We start from the raw sequence: 10075 nt of genomic DNA on the forward strand, positions 1-10075 counted from the left end.
CTTATTGGTACTCCTGAGTCAAGAAGGCAATTGTGCACATGTGTACGTTTTTTTTTGTCCAGAGAAATTATGAATGATCACAGACCTGAAATTGCAACCCTGATGGGTCTCGCATGTACTTACTCTCTGAGATGACTCTCTAAGTAATCAAGAGAGCTATGACCAAACGACACAACACACACGAGCGCATGCACCCACGCACAGACATGCATGTAGCTACTCATCTACCCATAATTGCATACACAAGTCATACTGTACCTTATAATCGCGACATCCCTATGTTGTCTGATCGTACAAAGTACTTCAAAGTATAATGTCTACCTTTTATGCGAAGAAATGGTTAAACTTATTACGTGGAAAGCTCTCTAATTTGATTCACGTCATTCTGATAAACATGTCACAAGACCTAGATCCAATCAGTGTTCGGCGGTCAAAGGTTACAGAAGACCACCAGGAGATTCTCAACGTCTACCAGCGTTACAGACGTCTACTTGAGTGTACCAGATCTAGATATTGTGACGACTATAGCGAAGCAGCAAACACCAAGATGTCGGTGAAACTGTCAACCAAATTGATGACTTGTACACTAGTTCGGTTGACTTTTCTCGTCATTTGTATCACAAGGTACGCAATACATGTATGTTGTAGCTTCTTTAGCAAAAGCAGGATAGTCAAGATAGCATTCAAGACGTTGGTACGCTTCTAGAGTACGTGTAGCGTGTTGCAGTTGTTTATTAAGTTATTCTTATTGTTGACTTTACGCTGACAGCATTAGACAATGCCCAATGGTAAATTGAAAAGGAGTTGAGGATTTCGCAAAGCTTGAATCGCCGAAGTTCTAGTATATAACTGTAAAATAAAAGCCTTGCAAGCTCTCACGGTAACAGCCTTATCAATGCAAATTTTGTTGTGGCCCACGTACTCAGGTCAGTTCTTATAGTTACGTTTTAAATACATCACACATAGACGTTATATGGTTATGTTTTAGTCAGCTTTCCAAAAAAATTTAGATTAGAGCTGGACGTAGTCTACACGAATTTTAAAAATCTTAGATTTCTGTCGGCCACGCCTATCAATAAACAGTCGATAACGACAGATCTTGATATTTAGACGTCAGTTGTAAATGTCGACAAACTGTCGAAAAAGAGAATAATCGACTTTTCTTCCCCTAAAAATGTTGAGCACAAACCACCAGCTCTCCAAATTGTACAGTTTAGACGCCCACGCCTATCGACTGCACCTGCTGTTCTCTGCCGGCGCTATGTCTGGGTCTCTATTTGGCTGATGCGCGTAGGTGCACAGTAGAAATTTACTGTAACAATGCCAATGCGTGCTGGGTATGTACTCTAGTTGGCTCTTACTTACAGCTCACGAGGCTTGCAGTATAGCCAACATCTCGCTTATAGGTCACACTGTTCGAGCCTAGGAAAATTCTCAGACATCCAAATACCAAAATGTTAGATTAATTGTAATTTGCCAATATTGTAGCTCGTGCATCTTAACTAAACAGAGCGTTTATTGTCGGTTTGACATGCACTCATTTACATCTAATGCAAATTGTCCATTAGTAACATGAATACGAAATGTTGGAATGCGTAGTTGCAACTGACTGTGATCGCTCCGACACGTTTCTACCCTACATGTATAAATTATTACGTAAAGCTAAATTATCATGATAAGCCCAAGTAAAGTTCAATTGGAAAGCAGGGTAAGGCCCCAGTCACACTACGTCAGGACTGGCGGCGACGTTTGCGTTTGCGTTTCACGCGTTTTGTCTAATTACATGCAAACGTAAATGTGCGGTCACACTTGTAGAGCGTATTTGTTGACTCCCACGTTCACGTCGGCGTTCATGTACATAGGCCTAACTTTGCTGTTTTTATTGCTCACTTTCGAAACCATCCCTCACTGGACCTGGCTCTGTTGGCGACGCTTCTTTGCTACCTAATCTACCGCTATCTCAGCGTGCTGAAGAGGACTTGTTTGTAACCACAGGTGTTGTGGCAGAGGAAGCCAAACACCCACTTCTCACACGTTCCAGACCACCTACACTTACTGTCTGTTCGCCATAAGCGTGAACTTTGAAAATCATCAATATCTCTGCTGTTTAGTGGACTTTCGCGATGATCTCGGTATCGTTAGAAACCGCTAGGTCTGGCATTTCTGTTTATCAAATTATCTAAGCCCTTTCTACAAACGAAACGGAAGGATAGTACTTGTGCATATCAAACACAAACGGGTGGAGCAATGGCTATTATCCAATTATCTTGTAAGACCAACGGATCAGCAGCTGGAACCATTTAAGATAATTGGTATAACATGGTCCAACTGGGGCAGCTCTTAGTGCTCTAATGTGTACACCTGGTGTGACCTCTACTTCATTACTCACTTCCGAGTTCACGCTTATGGCGAATAGATAGTAGTTCACGTACATCAACTCCCGTACAGCCACCGCTAGAGTCTTCGAGCGATAATGACGCTGAAGAGGAAGCAGCACCAAAGGCAAAGAAGAAAAGAAAGGCTCCCAAGACCCCAAGAGTTGGTACTGCGGGGTCTCAGTTAGCATTCATTCAGGCCATGACAGAAATGCAAGAATCTAGCCAAAGACAACAGTTTGAGCATGACCAGGCTATGCAACTGCAACTGCAGCAGTTTGAAGAAAGGAGAGAGAGAGAGAGAGAGAGAGAGAGAGAGAGAGAGAGGAGAGAGAGAGAGAGAGAGAGAGAGAGAGAGAGAGAGAGAGAGAGAGAGAGAGAGGCAGCAGCACGACAGAGAAATTCGCCTGAATGAAGAGGAAATCGTCGACGAAAAATATGTCTCAGGAGAGTCAAATCTTTCAAACTTAGCTTATGCAGCAACAGCAAGCATTTCAGGCTGAGCTCTTTAAACGCCTCTTTTCTGATAAGCAATAGTTATAATTGAAAATGTCTAACTTGTTGCATGTCTTTTACATTTGCTCAATGTCTATGAGTATAATTTAAAATATTCTTAAAATAACAACAATCTGTAGTAATTTGAAATATCTGTAGTAAGGCTAGACTTGGGAAATATCAGTGTCTAGGATTGATAGCATGGACCCAGTCTGCAAGGGTATCCCTGACACGTTGTGCATCATCATCAACTACATGGTGGTGAGGAGGACCTACAACATCATTGTTATAAGCAGCATCTTCGGGCAACCAGTCTTCTTCAAAGGGACAGTTGTGCCTCTCGCAAATATTGTGAAGAGCACAAGCAACTGTACCTACTTGGCTCGCGAACTCCGGATTCTTGAGGTTGCTATGTGCTGTCACTTGCCATCGCCCCTTGAGTCTTCCATAAGCCTGTTCCACTACTCTCCTTGTTCGAATGACAGAATAATTAAAGCTCTTTTCTCTGCCAACATGATTGTCACCATCATAACATTTTATGACAGTCGAACTGAGGGGAAATGCTGCATCTGCAACCAGAAATGGCCTGATTGATAATCTCTCAATCATTTTTTGATGTACAGTAGACAACCAAACATCATTGTCTATATTTTGTTTCAGCTGACTGTTTCTGAATTTGTATGAGTCTCCAAAAGACCCTGGCCGATCAGAGTTGACTAAAATAAATATTCCTCTGGCATCAACACACCCCAGCACTATGATGCTATGAAATCTTTTGTAACAGTAATAGCTGTTTCCAAATTTGCTAGGTTTTTTATTCGCATAAAAGTCCCATCTAATGCTCCACCACAGTGGGGCAAACAACAGAGTGCTTCAAAGTCAGCAATAGCTTGGTCCAGTTCATCTCCAGTGGAAAAACGAATAGAATCTGGAACTAGAAACCGACGCAACACATACATTCCCTCGTGCACAATTGACACAATAGAGGCTTTTGCAACTCGGTAGATTATAGATAGTTCTGAAAAAGACGTTGAATGAGCAAGCCAGTGTAGAGTAATTGCAAAGCGCTTGTCTGTATTTATTGGTTTCCTCAAATTGGTGTTTTGCTTTTGTAGACGCCAGCCGTATCGTCTAAATAGAAACCAGAATGTTGCTTTTGTGACTCTGTATCTGTCCAGATACTGTTTGTCTTCCCAATCAGGAAAAGCAAGCCCATGTTCCCTCCACGTACCTCGCACATCTCTCTCCCAAAATCCAACACCTCTAGATGCTGTCCAAAATCGTCGCTGACGCCAGAGCTGCTTCACTAATTGCCACACATAGGGATTCATCCACTTATCCGTGCTGTGCAAAACAGAAGGCGGCATCAATTCCCTAGAAAACCCGGTCTTCACAGATGTAAGTCGGAAACCATAGCGAAGAAAGTTGTCATATGATGGTATTTCAGCTCGCGGTACGCCAGACGAGAACAGCAGGAAAACGAAAAACCAGCGTTTACTATCTCTGCTTGTCGGCATCATGACACAACTGCACAACAAATGAACCAATTGCAAAGGCTCAGTAGGTCAAATACCCTAGAATGAGTGTTGCAGACGTACGCGAAGGTGACAACAGTGACAAAGCACCTTCCGACACTACAGAAACGCCAACGCAACGTAGGTATGTACATCAACGCCGACGTGAACGTGGGAGTCAACACCACGTTCACGTTTACAGTGGCGTTCACGTTACGTTTAGATAAAGTCATGAGAAAAGCAAGTGTGACCGCCCTAACGCAAACGTCGCCGCCAATCCTGACGTAGTGTAACCGGGGCCTAAGCAGAACGCCAATCGCAGAGCAAGGTACGTTACGTATAACCAACGGTACCACGTAGGTTTGAGTTTGTGTTACGCCGCTTCAGCTAGCTCTTCTGTATATTTGAGAGCGGGTATCGGTATCAACCGTTCTTGTTACAAAGCTGAATTCTCCACCAAACCTGTGCGCTTTCAACGGAGCAGGTCCTAGACTACTGAAATTTGTCATTGCAGTGGAAGGGTACTTTTCGAGGGACCGAGACCGTGTAAAATTTCTTCGCAGACGCTGCACATTCCAGACTCGAAAGTAGAGAAGTTAAGTGAAGGCGTACAGCTAAGCATGGCGTACATATCGACCTTGACATTTTATTGCAAAGCTTTCAAGAAATGAAATCCGGTATTTAGTTTACCCTTTAAGTTAACGGTAAAGCGGCAACACACTGATTTTTAAGAAGTTTACCAGACCCTTTCTCGCCAAGAAATATGACGGAGCGGAAAGAGTCTGCATGGTTACGCGAGACTATTGGAAAATTTCTAAGCTAAACTAAGATTCATTATCTGTAAATAGCTCTTTAACAATGCCGTATGAAAGGAAAATATCATTTGCCACTGTCGAATGATACGGCTCGTAGTCAAGAACTGCTTAGAGGGTATACCTTCAACAAACATGAACAGTATTCGACGGACAAGAGCTAAAATTCTTCAATTGATACTCATAAACATCTGCTCCTATATATTTTGAAACGGTAAAAAGAAAATAAACAGAATACTAAATTTCCTGTTTCTTGTTGTAATTACTGCTGGAGACAAACGGGGAATTTGCGTCCGTTCGCGTATATTAGAGTAGGATATATAGTAGCCGCCGAAATGGTCAAGGCTGACATTTACACATCTCCGGATATGAGCAACCCAAAAAACTTCACATCTTCGGGGATAAGCAGTTTTTCGCTGCTCATCCCCGGAGATGTGAAAAGGTCAGCCGTTACAAGAGATGAAAAATTGTTCAGCGACCTTTCAACCGCAACTCTTCAACTACCATCTCTCCAATACAAATCGCTATTTTTCACTATCATCCACCCTTTTCCAAAAAATATCGCAAAATATCGACCAAATCGGGCTGCGCCAGGGGTGGTCTGGGCTGTTCGTTTTTCATCGGCTATCGAATTGTTGCCTCGACGACGCCACCACGTCGTAAGGTGTTGTTGGGGCGATTCTATGTAGACCAATACTGGCGAGAAAAACCGAACGCTACCATGGCCGACGATACAACCACGTCGAAAGGTGTCAAAGAGGCGATTCTATGTAGACCTATGTATAACAGGCAAGTAACATCAAAGGATAGCATGGACTACGATGCAACCACGTCGAAAGGTGTCGAAGAGGCGATTCTATTTAGACCTATGTATAGTGGACCAGAAGAACGGAACGGTACTATGTACAATGAGGCTACTACGTCAACAGGTGTCGAAGAGAAGATTCCATATAGACCAATGTATATTGGGCAAGGAAAAGCAAACGCTATTATGGAAAAAATGCAAACCAGACTCTGGTCCAATACCTTTCTGAAATGCGTCATCGCAACACGAAATGAATCGCAGAGAATCTCCTTGTGTTGAGAACGCGTACGAGAACAACCTCCTGTCCGACACATCCAAGGGCGAATATCTTGGCGGAAACCGCGTACCTACACACGTACAACCTCTCGTGGAGCTGCCCGTTTTTGTCGACGATATGTACGCATTCGGATACATGCGTCTGGAAGATGTGGTCCTCAAATCTGGAAACATCTTTTGTACGATTGGGGAAGGTGAATCAGCACAGAACACCGTGGAAAAGATAAAAACGGCCATTTGAATAACCTTTGGTACCACACGACACATTGAGTTTCGTATCCTGCTCACATGTCTACTCGAAAGAAAGACAAATTCCAAGGTACAACGCACCATAGCCAAGATCGAAAGAGATACAAGCACGAATGCACGCAAAACGTGACAGAAACTGTTTCGACACTCCGAACCTATGGAGCGTTCGTGGCAAAGATCGACGTCTTCGATGTTTCGATGGGAGAACTCCAACAGGCATTGCTCCAGATAGAACGGACTCTGCTCGCCTTTGACCATGATCTCTACAGCATCGACTACACACAGGACTTCTCCAACGAGGACGACCTTGGCGGATTACCTTCTAAGACCCACTAGTTTTGAGACAAAGGCGATCCGTACGACGCGCATGAGCAAGACATCCTACCATTCTGGACAATATCAACAGTGTAATAGAGCACGTATGCACGTGGATGCACAGCTCTCCCAATGGATATACAACCAGAACCGAGGTTTGCAACAAGATCGTCGCCCAGTTCAAAGCTGAAGAGATTCGGGCAAATTTTGGCGGAAGGTCGTGCGAGTACGTGGACTATCCTAGTCCCCATCTACGCAAAACATACATCCCCGACGTAAAAAACGCGGGTCAACGGAGATCGAGATCTTCCTGTATGCATGTTGAGGTTAAAATCCGTCCAATACGGCTGCACGTGGCAGATGTTCTCAAGCTCGCTTCCTCACCCAACCACCTACGACTATTTGTAGTGCAATCTCTAGAATAATAATAGATAAATCTTGCTTCCAAATTGGATTGTAGTATGGTTCTGGTCTATCAGATCTTCGTCGTGTGGTACGCCCACAGGAAAACCGGAAGGGTGATAGCAATTCGTGTTACTTCCACAACAGCAACAAAAGAGGACGGAAAAGCATGGAAACGTACGGTGCAGTAATCTGCGGGAGACTTCGGGTTCCGTTGCTGTTCCATCTTTTGGGCAGTCATCTTATCCATCTGAAAGACCGTCAACGGCAAAGAGAACCTAGAGATCGATATTCTTTGATGCTACACCAAAGGGGTCGATACGAAGACCATCCTGGCCCCATTCAAGAGGCCGACACGACGACTTCAAGATGCATTCGACCCTAATATACTGATTCCAGAAACGAAGTACATCTCTTGGACTAGGCGCACGAAGAAGAGCTGGGCCATTGGGAAGGACAAACCTAAATTAGAACTATAACCTAAATCAGAACTATAACCTAAATTAGAACTATAACCTAAATTAGAACTATAACCTATTTCAACCGACAGACATATCTCGACTCTTACGAGAGATGCGCGGGAAACGTGGAAGAGGAAAACACGAGTCTTGCACGAACAGTACATACACAACAGAACAGTCAGAGAAGGACCAACGTCTTGAAATGAAAGAATTACAAACCTACGTACAAGCCCAGTCAAAACACAGAAAGAAGTCCGAGCAAATATGTTCGGAATTGCTTATGTCTCTACACATCCCCTTACCAAACTATCTAATCTACTTCTCGAACAACCGAGGTTCCACATCGTGAGCTACACTGATCCACAGAACCCACTAAAGATAGGAAATAAAATGCGAGTGGTTTTCCAAAACAAAATGGAAAACTACCTGGTATGGGCCGCTAATGACATTCACCAACTCTTAAACGCACATGAGAAATACTTTCGAAACAGCTCTTGGAAATATTGGATTTGCGACCAAGATTTGTCTATCGAGGTACCGTACATTCTTTAAAGATTCCAAAGAGATCGCTGAAATCAATGGTCGTGTTGCAATTGCAGACTTCACAACTCGAAGAAGTACAGAAAATGGTCGACATGGCACAAAACGCAAACCAACTCGAAAAGAAAACCAACCACACCATGGAACGAATTTCCCCACCCAAAATATACAGAAAAGCCATCGATCTGTTGGAAGGGGAAGACGCTTGCCGACGATACGCTACAATGATGCTCTATGGAGCAGAAAAGCCATCATATTCCTGTGTTTGATAGACGCGTCAGGCGAGGTCGTAGGCGACGAGATTTCTTTTGTGGGTAGATTTCTCAACAAAACGGTCGAATATGTTGGAGGTGTAGAGGCATTGAGTGCTGCGATTGTTCCCATTCGTTGGTACCTCGGAGACGCACAAACCAACCAGAGCAAAAAGAAGGATCAGCTGGCTGCTATCGTTCTCCTCCAAGATACAAAAACCGAAGGGGTACGCAAGTTCTCCCAAACCTAAACACGCAGAAATTCTGCAAATTGTAGACACTACCTCTAAACAGCGAGTTCTGTGTGGACCCCATTCACACGAGCACTGCTCCAAACTGAGCCGAGCCGAGCCAAGCCAGCCTAAGCTAATGAAGCGGGTCAGCCCTTTTTTACACTATGTTCTGACAAAGCGAGTCAGCCGAGTTTTAGTAGACGTGTTTCTTGGTGGGCACGCTAGATACAGACGTCGTCATGGAACAGGCTATCCGCGTTTACTTCTCGCTGGCACTAGAACAGTCTGCGGAAATATCGAGAAGTAGCGAGCATAGACGTCGACGTCGCCTTCGTTTTTACCGACAGTAAAAAACAAAACCGAACTAAACCGTGCTGCCATTGCAACTTGAGGTGAGCCAATTCAGCAAATTTCGGTTCAGTTCGGCCGGCATTTACACGACGAAGTGAAACAGAGCCATACCGTGCCGTACCGAGCTGGCACAGTTACAAATACTCGCGTGAATGAGGTATTAGAGGCTCCCACGGAGACAACATCGAGATTTCGAGAGGACACAAAAGGCGACAAAGAAACCTCCAAGGAATCAAGCGTAGAAACCTTTGAGAACGACTAAACAACAGAAATATAGAATAAAGATATAGTAGAAATACAAAAAAGAAAAGTCCAAAACACATGAAAATAGGTAGATACAAACATCGGAAAATACCAAACACACGGGTAGGTACAAACATGGGAAAAGACCAAAGTTAGAAAACACATGTAGTTGAAATACAGACAGAAAATCCGAGAATACAGACTGAGAAAATTTAAAAATACAGACAAACAGGTCATCGCAGACAGGCAGATGGACATAAACAGAGAAAGGAGAAACAGACAGACGCGTAAGTTAACAGGCAGACAATAGTTTTGTCCGCACCTAGAGATCTTCATACAAGTCCTCAAGCGTGTACAACATCCTTAAAAACGGACGGTCTCGAATCATGGAAACCGTCTTTTATGGCTCTTCGATCTTGGGTCTAGTCTCCCGAATAAAATCTCGTTTGCGTCCGATGGCTTTGTGGTGCACCTCCATAGCCTTCCAAGGTATGTATCCCACTACGGTACCGTCCACATCCGTAAGAGCTTCCTCAAGAGCCCCGGCGTTGCCTCTGTAATATTGCAAACCAATTGAGGTTAAAAATACTCAACTAGACGAGTAGCACTAGCGATTTACTCCATGGTTGTGTAAAGCGTGTCCGTCGAGGCAGGTTCGTAGTAAACAGGGGTTGGAACACCCTCCTCTCCGAGTACCACCATACCACTCCAAGAAACAGAGGAGGTACATCCATGACTCCAAGGTGCAAATAC

General features: G+C 43.9%; 2 protein-coding genes across 2 annotated transcripts; one reads left to right on the forward strand and one right to left on the reverse strand.

Moving 5' to 3' along the window:
• Positions 1-3511: 3511 nt before the first annotated feature.
• Positions 3512-4387, reverse strand: LOC134191520 (uncharacterized). The gene has a single exon (XM_062660142.1). It carries the CDS (start codon positions 4385-4387, stop codon positions 3626-3628), a length of 762 nt encoding a protein of 253 aa, XP_062516126.1. The 3' UTR covers positions 3512-3625.
• Positions 4388-8106: 3719 nt separating this feature from the next.
• Positions 8107-8810, forward strand: LOC134191457 (uncharacterized). Its single transcript, XM_062660072.1, has one exon. The coding sequence runs from the start codon at positions 8174-8176 to the stop codon at positions 8744-8746; it is 573 nt and encodes a 190-aa protein (XP_062516056.1). The 5' UTR covers positions 8107-8173; the 3' UTR covers positions 8747-8810.
• Positions 8811-10075: the final 1265 nt, after the last annotated feature.

This window comes from Corticium candelabrum, chromosome 15 (genome assembly GCF_963422355.1).
Source record: "Corticium candelabrum chromosome 15, ooCorCand1.1, whole genome shotgun sequence".
Lineage (NCBI taxonomy): Eukaryota > Metazoa > Porifera > Homoscleromorpha > Homosclerophorida > Plakinidae > Corticium > Corticium candelabrum.

What these genes read in the sequence shown, in the direction of transcription:
- LOC134191520 (XM_062660142.1), bottom strand. Translation starts at nt 4,387, where the DNA reads ATGCCGACAAGCAGAGATAGTAAACGCTGGTTTTTCGTTTTCCTGCTG.
- LOC134191457 (XM_062660072.1), top strand. Translation starts at nt 8,174, where the DNA reads ATGAGAAATACTTTCGAAACAGCTCTTGGAAATATTGGATTTGCGACC.